Source organism: Glycine max, chromosome 15 (assembly GCF_000004515.6).
Source record: "Glycine max cultivar Williams 82 chromosome 15, Glycine_max_v4.0, whole genome shotgun sequence".
Lineage (NCBI taxonomy): Eukaryota > Viridiplantae > Streptophyta > Magnoliopsida > Fabales > Fabaceae > Glycine > Glycine max.
Window position 1 is genome coordinate 48870410 of NC_038251.2, and position 27880 is coordinate 48898289.

General features: G+C 30.7%; 1 protein-coding gene across 2 annotated transcripts; it reads right to left on the reverse strand.

Moving 5' to 3' along the window:
* Window positions 1-14594: 14594 nt before the first annotated feature.
* LOC100812069 (probable disease resistance protein At4g27220) lies at window positions 14595-26823 on the reverse strand. 2 transcript variants are annotated; one of them, XM_003546709.5, is made up of 7 exons: window positions 26638-26823; window positions 22106-24602; window positions 21302-21535; window positions 17123-18421; window positions 15760-16503; window positions 15591-15661; window positions 14595-14844 (listed from the first exon to the last, which is right to left on the reverse strand). In XM_003546709.5, exons 2-7 carry the CDS (start codon window positions 24581-24583, stop codon window positions 14832-14834), a joined length of 4839 nt encoding a protein of 1612 aa, XP_003546757.3. In that variant the 5' UTR covers window positions 24584-24602; window positions 26638-26823; the 3' UTR covers window positions 14595-14831. The 2 variants fall into 2 exon arrangements, with proteins under 2 accessions (XP_003546757.3, XP_014623692.2); XM_014768206.3 differs by lacking the exon at window positions 21302-21535.
* Window positions 26824-27880: the final 1057 nt, after the last annotated feature.

A 27880-nucleotide genomic window follows, 5' to 3' on the forward strand; every position in this document is an offset into this window, starting at 1 on the left:
TGATTTTCATAATGTTTAATTAAGTGATTTTAGTTAAATTATAAGAAAAATTAAATTAAATTTAAGTGTCTATAATTAATTAATTAATTTATGAGATGATGGTTTGTTATGTTTATGCTTATGTATATGTCATATTACATGTGTTTTTATGAGATTTAATTTAGAGTATTTGAACTTAAGTGGATGGACCTTAAGTAATGAAAAGCATGTGAGGAGTTTAGCGAAGTATAGGGTGTGAAGAAAAGGAAGTGAGAGAGTCATAAATCCATTGTAAATCTAAACCAAACTCTAGACACTCTCATTTTGCTCTCTTTTTCCTCCCTAAGCAAAACCCTCCATTGGAGAGCTTGATACTTTTATCTCCCTTGCTCAAAGGACCTTATTGTTGTGCTTATTTCAAGTTGTGGGCTGATTTCAGTGATAAGGAACCTTCATCTTTCAACTCTTATCTTCCATTTTTGTTTTCCTTTGATGAGCATCTTTGGGAGCTCATAAAAATGTTCACATGAGGTTTTGGTGTTGAGTCTACTTGTTTTTAGGGTTTGCGTATTGTTGCTTGGTGTGTTTGTGTTGTTGTTAGGGTGGAGGAAAGTCCTCATCTTGGACCCAAAATCCTCTTCTTTTCACTTGCTTCTCAAAGTTAAATCCTTGGTTAGTACAGATAAGGGATGTTTTACTTTGATTGAATGTTTTGTTGGAGTAGTTGATGCTTGAAATGTTGTTTTGGAGTGTGGAATGATTTTATGTATGATATATGATGTCTAATTGGAATTAGGTTTGATTTAAAAGGTCTTATTCAAGAAATTCAAAGTTCTACAAATGCTTGAGCTTAAGCCAAGAGTGAATGTCTTCAAAGAATATGGTTGGTTGGATTCCAGGCTTAAACCACTACAAGAAATTAAGTAAATTGCAACACTTAATTTGCAGCACTTCTTTTAAAATTGTCATCAGTGTTTGTTCGCGGCAGTTTGATGAAACAATTACAATTTTAAGGCCAATTATGTTTTGAACAGCCGCCACTAGTAGCATTTACATGCTCTTTGAGTTTATTTTGTGAAACATTTTATCTCATGAGGCTTACCAATTCAAAATGTGTTATGTTTGTTATTCTACTTTAGGACTCAGGATCACCGTTGGATGTAGGGCTTCTTGAGCACTTTAGTTCCCATGGTGGGTGTGCCGCTGGCCACTTTGATCTTTTTCTCAACTTGTAAAATTCTTTCATCTTCTTTCTTCTTCCAACCCTGAGCCACCACCAACACTCCTTACTAGGTACGACCATAGTAGCCTTTAATTTACAGTCATCAATTTCCAATCACCATGGCTACAACTTGCGACGTTGGGACCAACTTTAGACTGATCCCAGCATCCACTGCAGAACCCCTCAAGCATTTTGGACGTTCATCATCATGCTATGTTGTTCCATTCTAGAATTGTGGGTTGTTGTCATGTGCGGGTAAGAGTAGGTTTGCTAGGTGTTCTGCCATAATTAAGATACATATTCACAATGAGTATGCACTGATTCATTATAAGATTTTGTTGATGTAACCTAATTTCAGCCTTTAATTCAATTTTAGGATTCTATCCCATATTCACAATTACGGGTAAGAGTAGGTCTGTTAGGATTTTCTATTTTCATAAATTCACTTAAGTGGAAGAATTGTATTACTACCTGGTTTTAGCTTTGGACAAGCTTTTCATTAGACTCTCTTGCCTTGCCATTGATGCGTAGACACTCTACCTATGCCTCTTTTTTCTACCACAAATTGTATCAAATGTTTGAAGAGTGAGATTTGAAGTCCGAGACATTTGCCAACCTTGTCTTTGCTCTTCTCTACAAGAAAAGGTATGTCTCTAGATTTGATGTTTCTCACTTAATTATGCTTAGAATTGGGATAGTTATGCACTTTCTATGTTGCTTGTTAGCTTTATTTTAATTTTTTTGCATGATAAATTAAGATACCTTTACTAAGCACATTGAATGCTGAACCATACCATTTCACAATTGCAACTAGAGAGAGAGATGATGTTTGCAATTAATGACAACATCTTCATTGTTGTTACTTAATATATATATATATATATATATATATATATATATATATATATATATATATGTGTGTGTGTGTGTGTGTGTATGTGTGTTATCTTATTTGCACATGTTTGGTTTGTGGATAGCTTGGATTGTATGTCAATTGGACTAAATTAGATTTACATATATATGAAAATAAAATAAATTTTAAAATTGTTATTTATTAAATTCAAATTCATAAAGATAGATGAATTGAACAAAAGCATATATATATATATATATATATATATATATATATATATATATATATATATATATATATATATATATATATATATATATATATACAACATTTATTTGGATAAGCGTTGTATATCAATATACATTGCCATAAGAGATGGTGCTTAAAAAGTATTATCTATTTGAAGAATAAACACTAAATGAACAAATTTGGTGTAGTGATTACACGCATATATAAGATAGATTTATGAAAAATGTTTGATAGACACTTAATGTCAATGCGTTATCCAATTCTTAGAGAGAGAATAAAAAAAGAAAGAAAATTATATATACAATATGATTTATGATATGATATGTAAAAAGAGATAAAGCAAAATAAAAAATGTTGATAAAATATTTAAAATATAAAAGGTGATTTAGGTAACAATACTTGAAATTTATCTATTTTTACACAAAAGAAGGTTTAAATAGAGAATGAATGGATACGTATTTGATGTGATGAACTATTAATCAAGTAACAAATAAGCGCATGAGATCCTTAAAAGATAAAGAATACTGATTTTTAACAAATCAAAATGACCATTAATAATTAAAAAAACAATAATGAGATATCAAAGCAAAAGACAAATTTATTTAACAACACAAAGAGGATAATTGTGTAAATAATGTGATTACCTAATAACTTATGGTAGCTAATGTGAAAGAGGCAACAACATACACCTTCCTCTCTGGCTCCCTATCCCTATCGGACAGAAACATTATGGATGCAGTTCAATTGATTTTAAACTTGTATATATATACAAGGGAAATTAATTATTAAATTAGCATCCTCTACTCTACCTAACAATGAAAAATAATTAAAGAAGAAATAAAACATAAAAGTCTACATTTTTTTATCATTTTATTACTTATCTTAATTAGCACAACAAATTTAAACCAAACAAAAACAAAAACACCAACACATAACTTATATCTTAAGGGTCCTCCTAATCAATATTCTTAAAATATTGGTTAAAGAGTTAAAAGGGGAGTGAATATTTATTATAAATATTATATGAGAGAGTAAAAAAGTCATGGACAAAGAGTTAAAAGGGGAGTGAATATTTATTATAAATATTATATGAGAGAGTAAAAAAGTCATGGACAATAGTTTTGTGCATCTCAATAAATAATTTTTTTTCCACTTCATTAACTAATATCCTAAGGGTACATTGGTTAGCATTTGTCATATCTCAATAAATCGAATAAATTCTTATCACATCTAAGGATCTGAACAGGTCAAATCATGCTAAATTTTTTATAAATAAATTTGACTTATTTTATAAAACTAAGAAATAAATTTGACCTATTATCTATCATATGATTTTTGTGTGTCTGACAGTTCTTTTTGAAAGTTTTGACCTGATCTGGTAATCTATTTAAAAACCTACCATTTGTTAACTTAATTTTAAATTGGCTAATGAGCCTTTAAGAAATAATATATCATAAAAAAATCATCCCTTCCATTGTTATCTAAACTTGGTTTTTAAAAGAATAAAAACCTAAAACACTATAATATAAGAGACAATACAAAAATATGCTTACTAAAATATGATAACTCATGTGATATGGCTAACGTAAAGAAACTAACATAAAAAGTCAAAAAAAATATATAAAATGCATATGAAAAACTAATATAAAAGCCATATGATATGGCACAAACACGTAACTATAAGGATAAATCAAAGTAATTAATTTTATTTACATATATAATTTTTGGTCATATAAATTAATTAATCATAATTATTGGAGTAATATGATTTTTTTATATTATATAGATAAATAAGCTGAGTTATTAGGTCTACCAGACGTTTTTTATAAACCTAAATCTAGTATACTTAATAAATAAGTCTTTAAAAAACTTAGGTTCAATCCTTTTAATTTGTTAGACACGCCTAATCAAACTACATCTATTTAATGATTGGTCTATTTCTATCCCTAATCTCATCTTGTATAACATAATAACCCAGCCAAGCAAGAGAACACACAAGGTAGAGAAACAGAAACAACTAAGTTATCCAACAACATCTTTCACTCTAAAAAAGAAACTTTCACGTAATAATAACATTCATAACAACGACAACTACAGCAACAACGACAAGAAGCTAGATAATCTTATTTGCGTATTGAAGCTTTGGAGGGACAGATTCAGAAAGCACGTACGAAAGAAAAACTACCTCTAGACTCAATCAAGTATGCTTATGCTGCTTCACTTTGTATTTTTCTCTGGAGAGATGCTTCTCAAGTTTCTCTCTCTTTATATACTAACTCCCTTGTCATTTAACTCCTTTCAAATGTTTCAGGTCAAACTTAGCAAAATACTAGTATATAATACTAGTTGTTTTCCTTCCCCACTCATATCTACCCGCCCTATTGCTTCTACTTTTATTTTATTGGAAGCCTTGCAAGCATGAGTAAGCTGAACTATACGACAACTCTTTCATTGGTGCATATAGTTTTTTTTTTTTTTTTCCTTCTTCTCTTCAACCATAGTAACGTGCTTTGCAACTAATCAAAATAAACCCTTGCAACTAGTGCCCCTAAAAAATGTTAATTTACTATAAATAATCTAATTCTTCAATCCAATTTTCCGTTTGTGTTTATTTTACATTGTGAAGAAACATTTTTCTTTATGCTAACTAGGGGTGATTGCCTCTCTAAATCTTTTAAATAAAATAGAAGCAGAGAGGAAGAAAAATGTTCAGAGGCTAAAAGAAAAGTGAACATTACAATAGTTTGAAATAGAATATTGGAAGTTTAAGCAGTGGTTCGGGGACACAATTGTGTACCACATATAAATATTTCTTTTAATATTAGTATACATATTTGATTTGTGTGTTTTGTTTGGAGATAGGGGATTTTGAAAATTGTTCTGTAAACCAATTTTCAAAATGGTTGAGAAAAAAAAAATTGTTAAATTTTCTTAGAAATTTCTTTCAAATGAGAAAAAAACTTATTTAATACTCTTTAAACTCATATATAAGAAAAAAATGTCTTTTCTTTATAGACTCAAATATAACCAAATTTTAACTAATTTAATCCTATTTAATCATTTATAAAAATACCCTTAATTTAATTTGAGTTTTATTTTCTAAAAGAATGGCATGCTCCCAAGAAGTTTCCAAAAGAATGACACATTGAACAAACATGGGTGATAATGTAAAAGGGCCTTTTTTTCCCTGTCCTGCACACTTCACTTTCTTCTTATTTCCTTTATATCCAGAAGATGGCAACAACACATCATTCACTGAACGAACACTCCTTTGATTTGGGCATTGAGAACGACTCACAAGATTTATCACTTCTCATTGTTGAACACTCCTTTTCTTTAGAGACTATAAAAGTGAAAACTCAAAAAAATTTAGGGACCAAAAAGCATAGTTAATCCAAAGTATTATCCTATCAATTTTGAAACAATTGTTGACTATTGGAGGATTCACCTCCATCCTTAACTGATGAGGAGGTGGAGACATAATGTAATTATCTTGTAAATATAACTATCCAGCCTATTTCAGATGGTATTGGTAGGTTTTTATTAGTTTATGATTAATTATAAGTTCATTGTTTCATAAATTATATCTATAATAACGTTGTCACTGATCAATTAAATTTGGATGATGAAGATGGACTAGAGAATACTGTGGATCCGGAAGTCATTTTGTAATGTGAACCAAAATGAAAGTAATTAATGCTGGTGAAGCTTCTAATTTCTTGGATGAAGAATAAGGGCCCCAATTCGAAGTCATTTTGTCTCCTTAGCCATAAATACATTATTGGTTATTGTAGTTGTGTTTTGTAATTTTAGTTGAACTTGTTAAGTTATTGGGTTTAATTATGTTTGAAACTTATTTGAGTTTGTTTTGTATAAAAACCTCGTTATTTAATTATAACATGTTTTGGTAATGGTTCTAAATATCAAGAATGAACCCGTGGAATTATGATAGTTAATTTGTGTTGTGATTTTTTATTTTATTTTTTAAGGTATGATTTACTAATTTTTTTTTATAATTTTTTGAAGTAGAAAACTTTTCCTTTTATTTTTTTTATAAAAATCACATCATGTAGTTCAATTTATGATCCATCCGTGACCTAATGACTTGATAGCCCAACTAAGTCGATCACCAGTTCAAATATGATAATATTGGTCATAATCACTAATTAGAGAAGAACACCATGAACCCATTATCTATGATTTCATGTTTATGTTATATATTTGAATGATTTCAGAGATAAAAAATCTATTGTCAATTTTTTTTAAAAAAAGATTAAATGTCATTTTGGATGCATTATATTTTATTATTTTTTTTACTTTGATATATTAAATTTTAAAATTTGTATTTTGTTTCTTTATTTTGAAAGCTTGTTTTGGTACATTAAGTTTTAAAATTTTTCTTAGTGATTTATGTTTTCAAAAATTTTTTTAAGTCAATTTTTCTTTTTTAAAAAAAAATTTATTTTTTCTTTATCAATGCTTTAAATTTTGAAATATTTAACTGTTTTTACCACCACTATTTTAAATTAATTATTTTATTTATATTTAGTGTTCCATCAAAATTTTAAACATTGAGAGAATAATAATGTGTTTAATGGAAAATGAAAGAATGAATTAAAATAAAAATTTCAAAAACATAAAAAATCAAAATAAAATTTTATAAAATTTAATTTATCAAAATAAAACTTTCAAAAAATAAAAAATGATCAAAATGAAATTTTTAAAATTTAATCATCAAGATGAAATTTTTTTGAAACATAATAAACTAAAAATAACCTTTAGCTGAAAATAAAAACATCAAACATAATCTGCAACACATACTACAAAAAGAGGAACACCACCAAACAATCAACAATGTCAAAGTTCATACAAAAGGAAAACCTGCCAAGCAAAGGAATAAATTCATGCCTATGTGAGTTCCCCGATATTTGTGACGCTTTTGGAGTTTGGACATTGGTTCGAGTTTTGGACGCGTATGGTTGCTTCAACGATGCGTACGGATGCTTTGGCAATTTTCTTCCACTTCAGTGATGCGTTTAGATAGTTGTCCAATGATGATCTCATGTTGTGTGAATCACAAAAATAATCCTTGTTTTTTTAAATATTCTAGCACTTTTGGAGATAAAAATTAAGAAAATATTTATTAGATTTAAGGACTAAAAAATCAAAATTTAATTTAATGGACTAAAAAAAGTAAACTAAAAATATATTTAAGCCTTAAAAATTAAAGAATTAAATTATAACTTTTTAAAATAAGAGCTGAAATTAAAAAAATATGTTAGCAAAATCTATGTTAAGGACCAACCAGGATGAATCACAACTTAAGCGACCCACATGTGTTTTTTATGAACAAATGTTAATTTGGTAATTTTATTAAAAATGTTATATTACTCTGAGAAATTTGAAAACATGCAACGTCTCTCATCTCTCCTCTTCTCCTCTCATCGAATGCTGAATCAAAGTTGGAATATCCGTCACCGAAAGATTGATTCTACAATATCATAACCTTTCACCAGCGTATAACTAAGTTGAATTTCTTCCAATCCAAGCTGAATCGAAAACATAATAATGACTCCGTAAAAAGTGGGGGTAGAGGCAGAAAGTTTTTGATTCAGTGCAACACCCAAATAGCAGAGAATGGACGAAATGACAACATCAAAGAGGTAGAATCCATATCTCAGAAGATGCCAATAAAGATTTCAGCCTCTTGGACTGCCATTCTCAATTCTTATTCACAAAACGGCCAATTAAAAGATGCCCACAAAGTGTTTGACGAAATGCCACAACGATATCTAAGTTACTTTTTTATTATTTTCGTTTTTTTCTCTCTTATTTTTGTCGTCTCTTCATTTTGGTACTCTTCATTTTTCATCCTTATGTGTGGTGTGGATTACGTTCGATTGTATTGTCTTAACTTTTGAGCGGAGTGAATTCTTTCTTTTGTTAAAAAAAATAAATAAATTTCCTTTAATCTTAGAAAGGTATGAAATAAAAGTTGTGTCATGATAGTGTTCTTCTTTTTGTTTTCGAAACAACCTTACTGAAGGTCTTACCTAAATAATATCTCTTTAAAAAAAATTCCCCCTATCTTCTTTCAGAATTCTTTTATTATATAATATAATTTCTTTCATTTTATTTTCATAAAAGCCACACAAATTTTTTGGGTTTTTCGGTTTATCGTGACCTCATCTTCTACCAGGAAAAAGTTTGGCTACCTTAAAAAATCAACTAGTCTACTTCAGCCGTTACCAAAACCTGCCGGACTTTGGGAAGACTTGTCTCTGAATTTCATCACCAGCCTCCCTTAGTCTCATGGTTTCATGCCCTACAACACACAACATATTAGGCCGCCCTGCTTTTCATGGACATTGTGTGCAAATTACACGGCTTCCTGCGATGCTTGGTCTTCGACAGAGATCCTTTGTTTATCAATGCCTTTTGGCGTGAATTATTCCGCCTGAGTGATACTAAGTTGAAGATGAGCACCTCTTACCATCCAAAGACGAATGACTAGACAAAGGTCCTTAACAGGATTCTGGAACAATTTTTGTGTTCCTTTTTTCACGATCGTCCTACACAGTGGTACTCATTTATGACACTGGCACAGTGGTGCTACAACATTTTTGTTCATTTGGCCTCGGGCCTGTCTCCGTTTGAAATCACCTAAGGAAAACCACCTATGTCTATGCCCCATTACCTACAAGGCTTGTCTCCGGTGGAAGCTGCAAACTTGTTATTAGTTATGAGGCACGCTATCCACACTCAACTGCAGCGGTTCTTATAGAAAGCCATGAAACAGTACGCCGATTCTCATCGCCACAAGGTCACGTTCAAAGAGGGGGATTGGGTTTATGTTCACCTCTGCCCTTGTCAGCAAAACTCCCTTCAACCCAATTATTCCAAGTTGTCCAAATGCTTTTACGGCCTTTTCCAGGTTCAGGTGTGAATTGGACCAGTCGCGTACTGTCTCCAATTGCCCATGGCTGCTAGAACACACCCGGTTTTCTATGTTTGCCTGCTAAAACCATATCACGGCCCACCACCCGCAGCAATATTCCATCGCAAGAGTCAGACAACCACCATGTGGTGGAGCCACTATCCATTCTGGATTGGAAATTGGACAATTCAACATCACCTCCTTCCAAAATGGTGTTGGTGCAATGGCTTGGATTTTCTCCCGAGGACACTACCTAGGAGAACTGGGAAAACCAGTGACCACATACAACCTTGAGGGTAAAGGTTGATTTTCCAGGGGGGAGTGTTGTTAGTGACACGACCCAAGAACACAGCAGCAGGCCCAGGAGGGTACTAAGGAAGTCTACCCACCTCCAAGACTTTGTGTGATCCTTTCCACTACCCCAGAATATTTCGCTACTCTGTCATCTAGCTAGCACAACCACTCAGATGTTTTGCACACTTTCTATTATCACTTTATGCACAATTTTGTTATTCCATAACAGAATTGTTTCTTTTGTAATCAGCCAATGATTGGCTTAGGCGTTCATTGCTGTGTTTCTTATATATATATATATACCTTGATAAGGAACAAAATGGGCAAGGAATTATCACTCAGCTTTATCATTTTTTCTTTGTGAAGTTTTATTCCCTATCATGGTTAATATATTATCTTGCAGTTGAGATGTTAAATAGATCAAAACTCAGTTATGTTTGTTGGAATAATGTATTTTTCTGTAATAATCTATTTTTTATATTTTTACTTCTACTTTTACTTCGTACCCCATTGCCCAGAGGCTCTTCGCTATGCGAAGATATGGGGGAGGGATGTTGTACGCAGCCTTACCCTTGCATATGCAAAGAGGCTGTTTCTGGATTCGAACTCATGACCAACAAGTCACCAAGACACAACTTTACCGTTGCACCAGGGCTCGCCCTCAATAATCTATTTTTTATATAATAAAAATAAATTTAGATTGATTTTCACTTGATTCTCAATTTTTTCAGTGCTGTTATATATATAAAGGAAATGTATGAAATGTATGCCTAGGATTAAAGAAATAAGACAACATTTTTTATAAGTGGAAATAAGTATTGCCAGTAAACATGCATGGTTTTTACGGCAATAAATGTGGCGTTTACCAGCATTTGCTATAATCACCAGAAAACCCTTTACTGACACTGGATAAGATGGCCAAAGTCTAATAGCCATGGCAATTTGGCCTTGAATTTTTTTCACATCTGGAGAATGGGTTATGTCGGTAATGGCCACAGCACCAAATGAGCCATCTTTCTTTTACTTGCCAAGCTAACTAACTATTTCATAAGTGTTGTTTTACCCAAACCACCTATCCCATGCACTCAAATCATGAACTATTTAGAATCCTTCAAAATTTCCTTCATCTCATTCAGCACTGATGTTAGGGAGTCTACTGCTCCATATTCTCTACAAAATGGCAGAATCATGACTTCAGAAGGAGCACTGTAAGAAATGCTATCAAATTTCCATTTTCCATGACTTGAGAAATCTTGTGTCATTTCTTCAAATCTCCTACTAAGCTGTTTTCTTGTCCATGGATTGGAACTTTGCCCCAGACAATATAACCAGCTTCAGTCAATAAGTTTCCTCGCGTTAGCAATACAGACATTCGCTTCCTTCTGCTAGTTCAGTACAACATCTTCAATTTTTTTTCATTAATCCTTTGAGCCTCATCAACATGGTAGTGCACACTGGCTTTAGTATCCTCCAGCCTTTCCGTTACAAGCTTTCTAAGGTTGTTCTCGTAGGAGAGTATGTAGTTAAACATTTACCAATTGCAGAAGCACCTGAGCAAATAAAATCCATCACCACCCCTTGGCACTAGCAGTGAATTGTAACGAAAAACTGGAATGAATATAATCAATCAATAGTTGATTATGCTAAATGCTACTTTTGTAGTGCTCTCAACTATCACAATAAAATCAGTTTAAACATTAACGCTAAACAACTCAACGTTTTTATTTATATTTTTATCTTGTTAACACAACAAAATAAAACCAAATTAACAAAACTAAATCCACTAACACAATGGGTTTTAGCTTAACTGGCCTTCTAAGGTCCCTTCACATTTGTGTATATAGAAAACAAACTCAATTTATTCGGGAACAAACTCAAAATTCGGATATGAGTAATGCTTAAGCATCCAAAATGTGCAAGCAGAAATATCAACCAATCCACTTAAAAAGTGACACACTGTCAACTAATTTTAAGCTTTTTAAAATCTTTTCTTTTTCCAAAGTTACCCTTGTTTTCTTTCTTCATAGCACAATGGTCCACTAATGTCGGGATGCAGCGATACCAATGGGGTTTGCATATAAGAAGCAAGCAATTAAGAAATTTCTCCTTTTTCTTTTGTTGTTCATGCTTTCCCCTTTTAGTATGTTGGAGACACCAATAGAACCAGAAAATGAGTTACTCAGTAGCAATTCAAGGTATGGTTGCATTGATTCAAAAGGGGTTTTTGATTAAGGCATGATTTAATTGAATAGGATTATATATTTCAGCTTTTTTGTTTTGGACAGTTTAGCATTATTCTTTGTATATTTATTAGGGATCAAAAACATATTTTATCCTAATAATAATAAATTAATACCCAATCAGTGTGGCTAGCTAACCTAAATATCTTGATTGATATTATGAAGCTTTGGAGTGAAAGACTGAGAGAGCACCAAATTAAATAAAAATTGCCTCTGAATTAATATGTTTCTCTGCTGTTTCACTCTGTATTGCTCTCTGCAAAAATGTCCACAAGTCCTTAATTCTCCATACATACTCCATTTTTAGTTTTCACCCACATCATCACCAAGATGCTGTGTTAATATACTTTTTACAATTAATGTGTCATGATCTCCTTTCGTTTAATTTGTCCCCTCCTTTTTCCTTTTGTGTCCTAACTTTTTCTTTTCTTAGTTAAGCTTTGCGATTTGTTATTTTGGTAATCACTAGACCCATGCAAATCATTGCTCTCCCCCCACCCAACCAAAAAAAAAATTACTGAAAAATATAAATAAGAAATAGTTTAATTCTTCAACTCCAATTTATTATTATGTCTGATACGGGGATGACACAGGGGGTTACGAATGACACAGGGGTCTGCAGGAAGTAAGGACCACAAGGTCCAAGAGGAAGAATGCATCTCCAGCTTGCTTAAGGAACGTACAGCATGGTTGGCATCATGCAAACATACACCGTATGTAGGAAAAACGCAAACCATATGATAGCATCGTGTCTTCTAGAATATGCGTAGGTAGTTGAATAAAGATATATTTGCTGTTAGGATATTTCGGATTGCGTATATCTTTTCTGTTTTTGCTTTTCCATTGGTATGGGACATTTTCTTTTCCAAGTGAACCCCATATATGAAAGAATGAAAAAATGTTTTCGTTGTTGTGAAATAAGTCGAAGCAATAACAAATATTTCTAATAGAACATCTTTCACAATCCTTGGAGAGATAGTTCACTAAAAGATCGAGGGATAAGTAATCATGGATGTTTGGAATCCATATTATGCAAGGAGACATTGCTTTTGCTAATTCAAATTGAAAGGTGATATAAAATCGGTCTATTTCTGGCATCATATCCATAGTTAGCGTATTCATCATAATTAGAAGCTCCAGCTCCATATCAAGGTCATGATCGATATTGTCACTATCGTAACTATCATCAATATCGTCACTATGAAAAATAATGAAATGACTTCCTTTTTTATCCGGAAGATATATCCACATTGCATTAATCAAAATGTAAAAAATATAACTTGCCTTTTTTGTTATATTAATTATTTTGGCAGTAAAAAAACTGCTTGTTTATATCCAAATGAATCCGATAATACTATGCGATTTTCTATCCTTGTTTTAGTGCTCTTTACTTTATTTGTTGGGACCATAGGAATTTCTTTCAGCTATAAAGGAATAGATTTGGATATTAATTCCCTTTATAGACCTTTTACATAAAAATTCAAAAAAAAAATTATGGATTGGTATGAATTTCTTACCAACGCAACTTTTTCGGTGATTCTTACTTTTTTAGGAATATTTATAGACCTCACTTTAGAAAGCTCCCTCGCTCGCCAGAAGAGTTTTTTTTAATGTTGCTGTGATTAACCTCCTCTCATTCTAGCAATGGAAAAAAAATTAAAACACAGATAAACATACTTTTTGCCTATTTACTGCTATTTTTTTTATTAAAAAACTGGCATGCTCATGCATAACATGAAGCAGACCAGAAGTATATATATTAAAAACAGAAGAAAATACAAGAGCATAGGGGATATATCCTAAACCCATGAAGAGAAAAAAAAAGGAAAAAAAAAAGAGAGAGAATAAGAATGACTATTTGAGTTCAAAGCTATGGAGAACAAACTTTTGTCAAAAGAAATCCTCATATGACTAGTTAATTGTATGCAAAGGCTAACTGTAGCCACACAGGATTTCACTTCCAAGCACAACAGTAAGAAAGGGACTTAGAGTTTGTCATTTATGAGATTTCTCTGCAATAAATTTTGTAAAGAATAGAATGTCAATTGCATACGAGAAGATGAATGATTCATTGATTGTTTGGTTAATTGCATACGAGAAGATGAATGATTCATTGATTGTTTGGTTAATTACATAGACAGAAATTTTTATAGTATTGACAATGAAACAATCATAGATCATTTTCAATAAAAATGCATAAAGGACAATTGTAATTTGTAGAAACTTAAGTATTTCAAATTGTTCTTAAGTCATAACATTATGTATTTTGTAAAAATTAGTGATATTTTTCTTTTGTATAATATTATAAACTATTTATTGCCCTCACTAAGGAAAATTTCTGGATCTGTTACTGCAGGTGGTGGTGGTGGTGACGGTAGAGGAAGTGACATGGGCAGTGTGGTGGCGGTGGCACATGCGGGGGTAGTGGCGGTGGTGGTGATTGGAATGTTTTTAAAATTAAACCAAATTTACATAACTTTTTTTCTTGATTTTGATGATGAATGTAAATCAGTTTTAAAATTGAGTTGAATACCAATTCAGCTCCATTTTTGTTGAACGCATTTTTGTTTTAAAAATTATATTTAAAAGCCATAAGCCAGAAACTCACAATCACCCTTGAACGGGGCCAAAGTAAGCGAGAAAGTGAAATATTGAACCACTCAGCCACACAAGAATGAAATGCTGATATGGGATGAAAAGATTAACTTAATTCTGAAAAGATACACAATCAAATATGACTTGGGCTTCCTGACTTCACGTGCTTAACCCAACTATGTAGCAACCTCAGATTTTTACATTATGATTCTATAAACAGTGTAATTTAATCAGATAGCAAGTGATTTCTGTAAGGATGTTACATATACACCGTTACAATGACAAGAAAAATAAATTTTACATCTCAGATTGTTACATAAAGTTCAATATTTAAATACAAAAAAGAAATATGAAAACATTTAAGTTTTGTTGTTGATGACAAGCATGGAAGAGACCAAAATGTCAATTTATTGGCAAGGACTCGCTGGCCAAAAGGCAAGTGTCGGATGTGTAAAATTCAAATCAAACCCAGTACCTACAGAAAAGATAGTAAGGAAAATTAATATATCGTCCATTGGAGTAAATTGCAGTGCTAAAGTAAAACACAAAGTTTAGCGCGGATGGGCTCCCAAATATAACAAGACTAATCCTGAATATTAACTCTATAATAGATAGATTATATAATTCCTCTAACAAAAGAATACGGAACCTGATACTGCGAAAATGTGTAGAAAATAAAAGCCGAAAAACTATAGGCAGCTGAGTGGCTACTATTCTCTACACAAGTTCCATCTAATCCAATCCTACCCTTCCCATTCCCACTCATATAACACTAAAAATGCAAAAGATATAAAGAGTAACACAACCCATTAAAATCATGGAGCAGAAATCGAACAGCCCAATGTGCCGAATTATTAAAATTATGATGAAAGATATAAAATTCAAAACACAAAATTATAGCCATACCTAAATACCTACAGCTCAGTGTCTTAATTTGTAGTGACAAAAAAAATTAGTTTTTGAATTGATATTTATTTAAATATTTTATAGTAGTAGATCATATTTTTAATTTTATTCATAAATAAATAATTAATATTTTTAAATTTGTTATTTAATAAATAATTATTTGTTAAAAGTAAAATATTTAAATAATTATCTAATAAAAAAATATCGACCCCTTCTTAAATACATTTCTAGATTCATCCCAGTCTATAATTGGTAAAATAGAAAATTATATCTACAAACTTATGAAAATTGTTCTAATAGTAGTATTAAGGTTACCTTCCCAATGATCTTCTGATTCTTTCAGCGTCGTCTGATACTAATGATGAATTCAAATCTTGTTCTGCATTCTGGATACTCAACAATATAAAACAGAGCATTAAATTCTTAACAGCAAAAGTAGGAGTAAGAAATGGAACTAGGAACCTGAAGTTTGGTTGATATGTACCTCTTTAGTGAAAATTGTTCTAATAGTAGTATTAAGGTTACCATCCCAATGATCTTCTGATTCTTCATTACTCGATCCATATAGGCATCGCACCTCAATGTGGCTTGTTGTGGTTAAGTTTCCATGACAGAAAGTCTCCATCACGGGACAGTCTTTCAACTGTACCTTTTGTAATGATGGAAAATTGAAGCTGTAACTTCCCTGGCAAAAGCTTGTGAGACTCCGTAAGGATTTCAATGTCAATTCCTCCAATTTCATAAAAGCAATCTCGCCCAGTGGTTCATCACTCTCATTATTGCTTCCATAAATTTCCTCTAGCTCAAAACAGTACTTTATACTTAGAATGCGGAGATTTGGTAAGTTTGCGATTGTTGATGGCATTATAATATTTACTAGTCCTCTACACTTGGTCACATGCAATTCATCTAAAGAATAAAACTGAACAGAGGATGGGACTATGGTCATCATATTATGACAATACCGTACTTGAAGATAAACAACCGTCATATCACAAGTACTATCACTTTCTTCAACAATATTCTCTATGGTACAGCAGCTTATTTCAAGAACTTGGAGCTTCCGAAGCACTTTGGCTACATGGATGGGAAAGACATACTGGCCTTCACAGGAAGAAATGTCAATTTGCGTCAAGTTAGGAAAGGAATTTGGAGTCACTTGATTAGGCCATATGAACTTCCAATTACAGTTGTCTCGTCTGATAACCAGTTTCTCCATGTCTCGATACTACAATATATATTCCAAAATAATGAAATAGTATAGACTTTAAGTCATTTACACTTTTGAATTCTCTAAAATGAAATCCTAAATATGAGCAATGATTTTTTATTTTAAATATAAAATAAGCAACAAAATAATAAAAAATAAATTGTTATCAGTATAATAACGTTTTTTTGTTTTATATTTAATGATCAAATAAAAAATATTTGTATACTTCCACATATGATATTAATTTTTTTTATAAAAAAGATTGTAAGTCATAATTGTTCCTTCCTCTAATATCAAATATAAGAGAATTTCAACTAATTTTATTCTATTTAATATTAATATCTTTAAAATATCTTTTAATTAACTGAGGTTTTAATTCCGATAATAATTTTTTTTATTCTTAATGTAAGTTTCAATTAAAAAATAAGTTAAAGAAAATTTTAACTTGTATGTAAATTGTGTAATTAAATGTGGTTCATTTAAATCGAGTAGTATGTATCACTTTTAACTAAAGCTATAAAGTTATATACAACTTTTAATTTCATTAATTATGCATGTAACACATCATAACATTCTTAACATCAAAGGGTTGGAATAAGAATTGGAGTTAAGAAGCTAAAATTTGGTTGATGTGTACCTTTTTAGTGAAAACTGTTCTAACAGTAGTATTAAGGTCGCCATACCAATTATATTGTCTCATCATATGCGGACGACCGTCACTCAGCATACGCCGATGATCTTCACTCGTATGCCTGAAGTCGTAACTTTCATATTCCACCTTTGTGAGGCTTGGTGTGGTTATGTTTCCCTGACAAAAAGTCTCCATCATTGGACATTTTATCAAACGTACAATTTGTAGTGATGGAAACCTGAAGTGGTAACTTCCCTGGCAAAAGCTTGTGAGCCTCGGTAAGCATTCCAATGTCAATTCCTCCAATTTCATAAAAGCAATCTCATCCAGTACTGGTGCATCACCCTCATTACTGCTTCCGCAAATTTCCTCTAGCTCATTACAATCCCATATCCTTAAAATGCGGAGTTTTGGTAAACTTGTGGTTGATGGCCTTATAATATTGACCAGTGTATGACAACTGAACACAATCAATTCATCTAAACACTGAAATAGCGCACAGGATGGAATTATGGTCTTCATGCCTGTACACTTCTCTACAGTTATTTTCTTCATGCCTGTACTATCCATGCAATGAAACGAATTTGGAGGACCGTCACTCAGCATATGCCTGTAGTCGTAACTTCCATATTCCACCTCTGTGAGGCTTGGTGTGGTTATATTTCCCTGACAAAAAGTCTCCATCATTGGACAATTTTCCAAACGTACTATTTGTAGTGATGGAAACCTGAAGTCGTAACTTCCCTGGCAAAAGCTTCTGAGCCTCGGTAAGTTGTTCAATGTCAATTCCTCCAATTTCATAAAAGCAATCTCATCCAGTACTGCTCCATCACCCTCATTACTGCTTCCGCAAATTTCCTCTAGCTCATTACATCCCCTTATCCTTAAAATGCGGAGTTTTGGTAAACTTGTGGTTGTTGATGGCCTTATAATATTTAGCAGTGTATGACAACTGAACACAATCAATTCATCTAAACACTGAAATAGCACACAGGATGGAATTACGGTCTTCATGCCTGTACACCTCTCTACAATTATTTTTTCAAGGTAAACATGCGTCATATCGCTAGTACTATCACTTTTTTCAAAAATATTCTTTATGCCACACGATCTTATTTCAAGAAATTGGTGCTGCCGAAGCTCTGTAGCCGCAGATATGGGAAAGACAAAATCCATGCTTTCACAGCCACTAATGTCAATCTTCAGCTTGTGATGAAAGGAATTTGGAGGCACTTGATTAGGCCGTATTGATTCCCGATCATTCTTGATGCTCATTTCCACTGTCTCCGAGTTTGGAAATTGACCCTACAAAATATATTTCAAATTAATACACAAGTGTCATATCAAATTCCGAAGTTGACTTTTATTTTTGTCGCGCAGGAGAAATTTGTTTCAAAAAAAATTGAAATGGTATAGATTTGAATTAATTCTTAATTTGTACGGTTAGTGTTTGCTCTTACAAATTCTCTAAAATGAAATCGTAAATATCAACAATGGATTTTTATTTTAAATATAAAATATGCAAGAAAATAATAACTTTCCGCACATGACTTTTTGTTTTCATTTTTTATAAGACGTCAAAGTTATGTAAGATTTTTATTCAAAGCTATAAAGTTATATGCAACTTTTAATTTCATTAATATATTACATTATGTTATAATTTTTAATCTGAATATAATATGAAAGTCGTGAATCAAGTAACTGCTTCTATTTTCTTTAATTTTATTTTTGAAATAATTAAAGTCTCTATGGTGGTATATAATATAATTTTTATCGTATTATATTGTATTTATTAATTGCATGAGTCCTCATCAATTAAATTTATTTTACATAAATATAATAATTCTATATAATTGTATTAAGTTAATTAATTTTATGAGTTCCCATTTATTTAATTCATTTTATGAAAATATATAAATTTATCTAATTTTACTTAATCAATTAGGTTTGGTAGTCACCATTAATTTAATTTATTTTACACAAATGTTATAAACTTATTAAATACATGAAATTAAATTTTATAGGTCCCGTTATGATGCTCATGATAATTTTATAACTTACACACACCCCAACCCCAGCGCCAAAACCTCACCAACTTAGATTGATATTATTTCAAACATTTTTTAGAACTTGTAATAAAAAGTAAATAACAAATGACTTTGAAAGTAAAAAAATAATATGATAATTAAATAAAAAAATTATGTTATAGAATTTAGAAGTCGTGAATTTTGTAATAACTTCCTATGATAATTAAATTTATATTTTCATCTTTGCATGAAATCTGTTTTAGAATTTATTTTCACTCTCATTTTTTAGGGGGTTCTGTATTCTTTTCTAATTTATAATTCTTAATTTAAATTTGAAAACTAAATACTTTGTATCAAATTTAAAATAGTTTCTACGAAAAAATTGAAAATATTTTTCTTGTTTATAGAAAATAAATTCTAAAATTAGTTTTGTCATAACCTAATTCTATATTATAAATTATAATACAGAATATGTCCTTTCTTTCAATTAAAAATTATTGATATTCTCTCTTTTCTCTTTTGGATGTGCATTTTTATGCACTACCACTACAAGTAGCTAAAATGGTTTTTATCAACCATCTAAAACAACTATTCCATTTTCTTATTTACATAATTGATTTTCTCCATTGCTTTAAATTTTTTTAATCTCTGTTTTTAAAATGAATTGTATTTTAAAAAAAATAGTAGAAATTAAAATAATATTGTATCACTCTAAGTTGTTTATAAAAAATATATAATATAATTTATATGTTTAAAAATATTTACTTTTTACGAATTTTATTTTTAATATAATTTTTATATATTTTTATCTATTACAATGATTATTTTATTCTTAATGAATCTTAATCTAATCCTAAATTCCAAATTATAATGAACAACATGTCCATTCTCTCAATTAGTAATTATTGATATTCCCTCTCTTTTCACTTTTAAAAGTTTCTTGATATTTTTTATTTTTATCTAGCTTTCAATTTTTTTTACCTTTGTTTTTAAATGGAATTTCAAAATAAATTATTAATAATTATAAATAATATTATAATCTGTTTTTATCGAAAATATAGAATATTAGATATATATTTGAAAAAAATTGTTTAAACAAATTTTTTAATTAAAATTTAATTTTTATACTTTTATCTATTATAAATTTTAGTTATATATAATTAAAATTTATACATTCTTTAAGACGTTTTTTAGACACCATTGGTATTCCCTATGGGATGGGAGGCTAACCTATGTTAAGCTAAAAAGCTAAAATAACATCATATCAGATGATCAATATGTTTGATTATTTTCTTTTAGACTATATTTTGTATTTTTAACTACTATTCATACCGGCGACGACGAGATCTTTTTTATTGTTATATTTTAAATATAAGTTCATTTCTATTTTACTCTAATTAATGAATTGCATTTTTTTTCATTAATGAATTACTCTAATTTTTATCTTTAATGAATTGTTTTACTCTATTCTGTGTTTGTGCTCTGTTTGTTTCGTCATTCCCCCCATAAATTTTTTTTTTATCATTCTAGTCAAATTGAAATAGTAATTGTAAAAATAAAATAACAATGAACATTTCTGAAGAATAAAAATTTATTATATTCTTTCTTTTAATTGTTTTAATCTTCTAGTTCATTAAGGAAAAAAAAACTCTAATTAATTCAAAATTTAACTGAAAAACTAATAAAACTTGACCTATAATTATGTCTGACAAGGATAAAAATTTATATCCTTTCTTTTGAGTCCATTAACAAAAAAAAAAAATGATTCATAAAATATAATGTATACATATTTTAAAAAAGTGATAATAACTTCAAAAATTAATTCACTCTCATTTGAATACTCTCATAGTGGTTAACTATTCACTCCTAACATACATCTATTACATCCACTTATGTTTTTAACAATAAGAGAACATTTTAACAAATCATAACTGAATATGAAAAATTGATTTCAATTAAATATATATTTTATCTTTAATATACTTCTGACATGTGTATAATACGTCATCTTATGTTTTTAATATCAATGAAATGGTTTAACATGGTTTTTTATGTCTTTGAATCTATCATTTTTAATATTTTTAGATCTAATTTGAATTTAAATATTTTTAAAGCAATTACAAATAATTATAATATTGTTTAATTCTGGAATATTTACCTCTTTTTGTGCAAATATTGCTTTCATTCTTTTGCACCGGGAAATCTCAACACATTCTAGTTTGACCAGTGCTTCTGGCACCCCAGATGGAAACAAACTTATCAAACGATTACAGTCGTAAACTATCAAACTCGTCAAGTTTTGAAAGCATGAAACGACCGGAAGTTTGTCATCCCATATCTTGCATAAATTCATGTCATACAACTTCAATGTTTCAAGTTTAGGGGTCACCACCTATGGAAATATACAATATGGTAAAAAAAAATGGCAATGGAAATCCATACACTAATAATGGGTAATTGTTAGAGGAACTCTACAATAATCAAGGACGGATCTAAGTAAGGGGTCAAGTAAGGACTTATCTCTCTCCCTTGCCATAGTATGTATAAATGAGGAAAAAAAGTTAAAATTATTAAAAAAATTAATAAAATAAAATATATAAAAAAATTTGAATTGATATTTATTTAAATATTTTATAGTAGTAGATCATATTTTTATTTTTATTCATAAAAAATAATTAATATTTTTAAACTTATTATTTAATAAATAATTATTTATTAAAAGTAAAATATTTAAATAATTATCTAATAAAATATATCGTCCCCTTCTTAAATACATTTCTAGATTCATCTCTGTCTATAATTGGTAAAATAGAAAATTATATCTACAAACTTAAGAAAATAAATTATGATTAAAGTATACAATTTTTGTTAAATCAAACTTTTGAGAAAACAGTTACAATTAAATATTTAAAGTTGCAAAAAAGAATTGAAATATCGAAGCCATTGTAAGACATGAGTTTACCTGTTGATTAAACAGTGCCAAAGGAATGCTCTGATCGACTGTTACAGAACAATAAAAACTCTGAAGCTCAGGTAAACCTCGTAAAGTGACAGAATGCAATTCAGGCAGGTCAATCTGGAGAAGTTCTTTCTGATCCTCTTGTTTTTCCACAGCTATGATCTCTGTCATACCTTCACAACTAGAAATTTCAATCTCATGAAGTTGAGAAAGGTTTCCTGTGAGAGAATACAAAAATAGATTCTTCAACCCATCGCAAGATGTAACTTCAATAACTTTTAGCTTTGCAAAAAACTGTGTCTGCATTGGACCATGACATATTTCTTCCATCTTACATAGATCATCAAGAACCAAAGTCTCCAAATTGAGAAATGCAGAATGGGGATTCACCAACCTTCTTGGGTTAATGAGGTGCAACAATTCATCAGTGTCTTGGATATACAGATGCTTTAATTGAGGAAAACCTTCCACATCCAAATCATACAACAAATCCTTAACACCCTTTAATTTAGCAAAGCTCAAGTCCTCAACTGTGGTGAACAACGATCTGCTCGTCCACCAATAGTCTGTGAGCTTAAGTGTTCTTTCGAGAGCTCCACCATACCATATTGAAGACAACGCCCAACTCCCAATCAATATGTTGTATCTTTCGAGATTTGCAGGGAACTGGAAGTCCATTGGCAAAACCGAAGTATCTATGAATGATATCTCCAAAGTTGTCAAATTATGCAAATCCTGTAACTCACGTACGTTAGCATTGTCGCTTTCACTTTTGCTTCCTTCAACCTCCCATTCAATATTATTGCAACCTCCCATGTACAATTCTTCTAAGCACATCAAACTTGATATAAGATTTGTAGGAATGACTCTTAGTGAACTGCAGTCTGTTAAATTTAGCAAACGAAGACGAGTCAGATGTTTTATTCCTCCTGGGAGCTCTGCAAAACTAGACTTGGCCAAGGAAAGAATTTCTAAATTTGAGAGTTCTATATAGGTGGGATAGGTCGGGTCGGTCGGAGGAGACTCAGATGCAATTGATTTAGCCACGTCACGCACAACATCATGCATTCGAACCCAACCAAGTTCACCTTCAAGCAATAATGAAGAGGCCCTAAGCTCATTTATTAATGCGTAATGTGTGTCTCGTGCATCCATCAATTTGTCCACGCCACCATAAAAGCCCCACCCCCAACAGCATATAAACAAATCTTCAGTGAGCATCTCATTTAGTCCAAATGAACCAATGAATAAGAATAGTGACTTCAATTCCTCTGTATCTAAATTATCATAACTTAACTTCAAAGCAGGGTAGACAATATTCTCCAACTCTTTATGCTTAAATTTCTTTAGTTTTGTTAGGGCAACCCTCCAAGCATGGACTTCCTTTTGTATCAAACCCTTTGCCACGGCTGCGATCAAAAGAGGCAAACCAGCACAACATTTTGCCACTTCTTCTGCAATTGGTTTTATACTAACTTCATTAACAACATTACCTGCTATTTTCTGGAACAAATTCCAACTATCCTCCTCCAGTAAAGCTGTAAGATTAAAATATTTTTTAGTATTCATCTTTGTCAACACTTCACGTTCTCTGGAAGTTATCACCAATTTGCAACCATTGTGTTCATCACCAAAAGGAATTCCCACTTCTGTCAAATTAAGTTCACTCCAAATGTCATCTAGAATAATCAGAACTTTCTCCTCCTTTTTTATCCTTTGACGCAGTTCTGTTGCTCTTCCTCTTTCTGACTCTTTTTCAAGTTTCAAATCCAACGCATCAGCAATTTGGCCTTGAATTTTTTTCACATCTTGAGAATTCGTTATATCGGCAATGGCTACAGCACCAAATAATCCATCTTTCTTTACTTGCCAAGCTAACTCATTCACAAGAGTGGTTTTACCCACGCCACCCATCCCATGCACCCCAATCACGTACATTTTAGGATCCTTAAGAATTTCCTTAATCTCATTCAGCATTGATGTTCTGGACTCCAGTGTTTCATAACCTCGCTCTAATGGTGTAATTGTGACATCAGGGGCATCACGGTAAGAAAATCTATTATCAAATTTTGCTTTCTTTATGACATCTAAAATCTCTTTTGTCATTTTTTCAAAACTCTTGCTCAGCTGACATCTTGTCCACAGATAGGGACAATATTGTCCCAGACACCATCTAGTTCCATCAACATCAATAACTTTATTTGCCGCAGCAACAATTTCATTTGCTTTCTTGAGCCAGTTCTGTACAATATTTTCAATCTTCTCTCCATTCCTTTTAGCCTCAACAACCCGGTGTTGCACACCGTCTTGAGTATCCTTCAGACGTTGAACCTCGGTCATAAGCTTTTCAAGGTTTTCCTCGTAGGAGGATATGTACCCAATTTGATCCTTAATAAATGTAATCACATAATTAGCAATTTGAGAAACACCCGGCAAATGAGCTATTTCAGAAACATCTGGGACATGAGCTATCGCATCCATCGCCAGCCCCTTGTACTATCTGTGAATTATAACGGAAGACGACGAACATAGCAATAAATAATAAATTATATTAAATGCTATTGTACTGCTCTCAAATTCATAAATTCATTCAATACTCTAATTACTCTAATTTTTCTTGTATAATGATCCATTAGAGATACAGAGTTTAAAAGTTGGTCATTTGAATATCTAGTTGGTCATTTGAATATCTAATTAAGCTAAATAGAAGATCATCCTTTGACCATTATGTTAATTCATACTTTATATTATTCAAATAAAACAATGACATTTATAAAATGTGACATATTCAAGTTAAGGTGAAGGAATTAACGTTTATATTTATTAAATTTGTTCATCACAATGATCACCAAAATGTCATTCATTATGAAAATGGTGGTATATTAATTATTTAAAGAATTTAATAGTGATGAGAAATTAAAATAATTTTACACTATTAATTAATAAAAAATTATTCTTAGAATAATAGTTAAAGAATTAGAAAGAAAAAATATTTATCAAAGATATTATATAAGTGTAAAAAAACATGAACAATGTAATTTTGTGCATCAATCTCAATAAAAAAAACATTTTTTTAATTCGTTAACCAATATCCTAAGGACACATTAGTTAGCATTTGTCATATCTTAATAGGCCAAATAAGTTTGGATCACATCTAAGGATGTGAATAGGTCAAACTGGACTAAACTTTTTAAAAATAGGTTTGACTTATTTTATAAAATTAAGGTCTAATTTTGACCTATTATATATTTATAGGATTTTTGTGTGTGATTAATCTTTTCAAAAGCTTACATGACCTGTTAACCAATTTAAAAACCCACAATTCATTAACTTAATTTTAAATTGGCTAATGACCCTTTAAAAAATAATATATGATAAAAAAATCATTCCTTATATTGTTATCTAAATTTAATTTTTTTAAAAATAAAAACCTAAAAACACTAACAATAAAAAAATATGCTTAAAAAATATATGATAATTCTTGTGATATGACTAACATAAACAAACTACCATAAAAGTCAAAAAACAATTAAAAATAATATAAAATGGATATGAAATACTAAGTTAAAAGTCATATAATATGACACCACTATAAGGATAAACCAAAGTAATTAAGACTCTCTCTATATATAATTTTTCGTCAATAAATTAATTAATCATAATGATTGATGTAAAATTATTTTTTTATATTATATAACTAAATAAGCTGACTTATGAACAGATTTTTTTTTATAAGCCTAAATCCAGTATATTTAATTAAATAAATCATTAAAAATAATCAAGTCCAATCCTTTTGTTAGCCACATCAGATCAAATCAGACTTTAAAGGGTTGAGGTCATAAACATCTAATTAATGATTAGTGTATTTTTATCCTTAATCTTATCATGTAAAATTCACATAATAACCCAGCCAAGCAAGAGAACACAGAACACTTAGGGTGTGTTTGATTTGCATTTTCATTTTCTGTTTTCATTTCCTGTTTTCATTTTCGGAAAATTGTTTTCATTTTCAAAAGATTAGAATTCTAAAAACATGTTTGGTTTGACTTCTTGTTTTCTGTTTTCATGAAATAAAAATACTGAAAATTTATGATATATTGACTTCTTGACTTCTTGTCTTTTTAGATTTGCTTAAAATTACATTCATTGTCACCGCAATTTCATTTTACCCAAAATGAGGTTTCTGTTCTCAATTGAAAATACTGAAAACGAGAATTTATTGTTTTCATTTTCTGGTTATTTCCTGTTTTCATTTTCACTAAAAATGTTTTCAGAAATCCAACCAAACACATTTTCATCACCGTTTTCTGTTTTCAGTGAAAATGAAAACAGAAAACAATCAAACCAAACACCCCCTTAGAGAAACAGAAACAAAGTTAACGAACAACATCTTTCACCCAAAAAGAAAGAAACTTTCATGTAATAATAGCATTCATAACAATAACAACTACAACAAGAAGAAGATAGCTAATCTTATTTGCCTATTGAAGCTTTGGAGAGAAAGATTCAGAAATCACGTACGAAAGAAAAACTACCTCTAGACTCAAGTATGCTTATGCTGCTTCACTTTGTATTGCTCTCTTGGAGAGATGCTGCTCAAGTCTTTCTCTATGTATATACTAGCTCCTTGTCATTTAACTCCTTTCAAATGTTTCAGGTCAAACTTAGCAAAATACTAGTCTATAATACTAGCTGTTTTCCTTCCCCACTCATATCTACCGTCAACTTTTATTTTATTGGTAGCCTTCCTAGCATGGATAAGCTGAACTGTACGGCAACTCTTTGATTGGTGCATATATATTTCATGGATAAGCTGAACTGTACGGCAAATCTTTGATTGGTGCATATATATTTCATGGATAAGCTGAACTGTACCGCCCTATTGTGATCTACTTTTATTTTATTGGCAGCCTTGCTAGCATGAGTAAGCTGAACTTTGGTGCATATAGTCTTTTTCTTCTTCTTTTTTTTCCTTCTGCTGTTCAACCATAGTAACGTGTTTTGAAACTAATCAAAATAAACCCTTGCAACTAGTGCCCCTAAAAAAATGTTAATTTATGATAAATAATCTAATTCTCCAATTTGTCGTTTGTGTTTATTTTACATTCTGGAGAAACATTTTTCTTTATGCTAACTAGGGGTGAGTGTCTCTCTAAATTTTTTAAATAAAATAAAATTAAAATAGAAGCAGAGAGAAAGAAAAATGTTAAGTTAAAAGAATAGTAAACATTACAATAGCTTGAAAGAGAATATTGGAAGTTTAAGCAGTGGTTCATGGTTCAGGGACACAATTGTGTAATGAATTATGTATCACACTTGAATTATTCTTTTATTATTAATATACATATTTGAATTGTGTGTTTTCTTTGGAGGGAGAGGATTTTGAAAATTGTGTATGACACTATGTTGTTCCATTCTGGAATCATGGGTTGCTGTCATGTGTGGGTAAGAGAAGGTTTCCTAAGTGTTCTACAATAATGATATCATAATGAAATAACAGGAGATAACATAATCTCTGTGAAATTATATGTAATTATTATATTATTACGTATTATTAGTCTGTGATAATGTAAATCAATTTTTTTTAGTCTAGACATAATCTTAGGAGTTTTATTTGGAGGATCAATCTATATAGCTCAATCTTAGGAGATTTTGTTATAACTCTCTTGTATATATTTATGCCTTAGCAAAACATGAAACACATAACATAATTATTCTGTCATAAAATCCGTTATGGTATCAGAGCCAATAGATTCTAGTTGAAATTTGGTGACTATG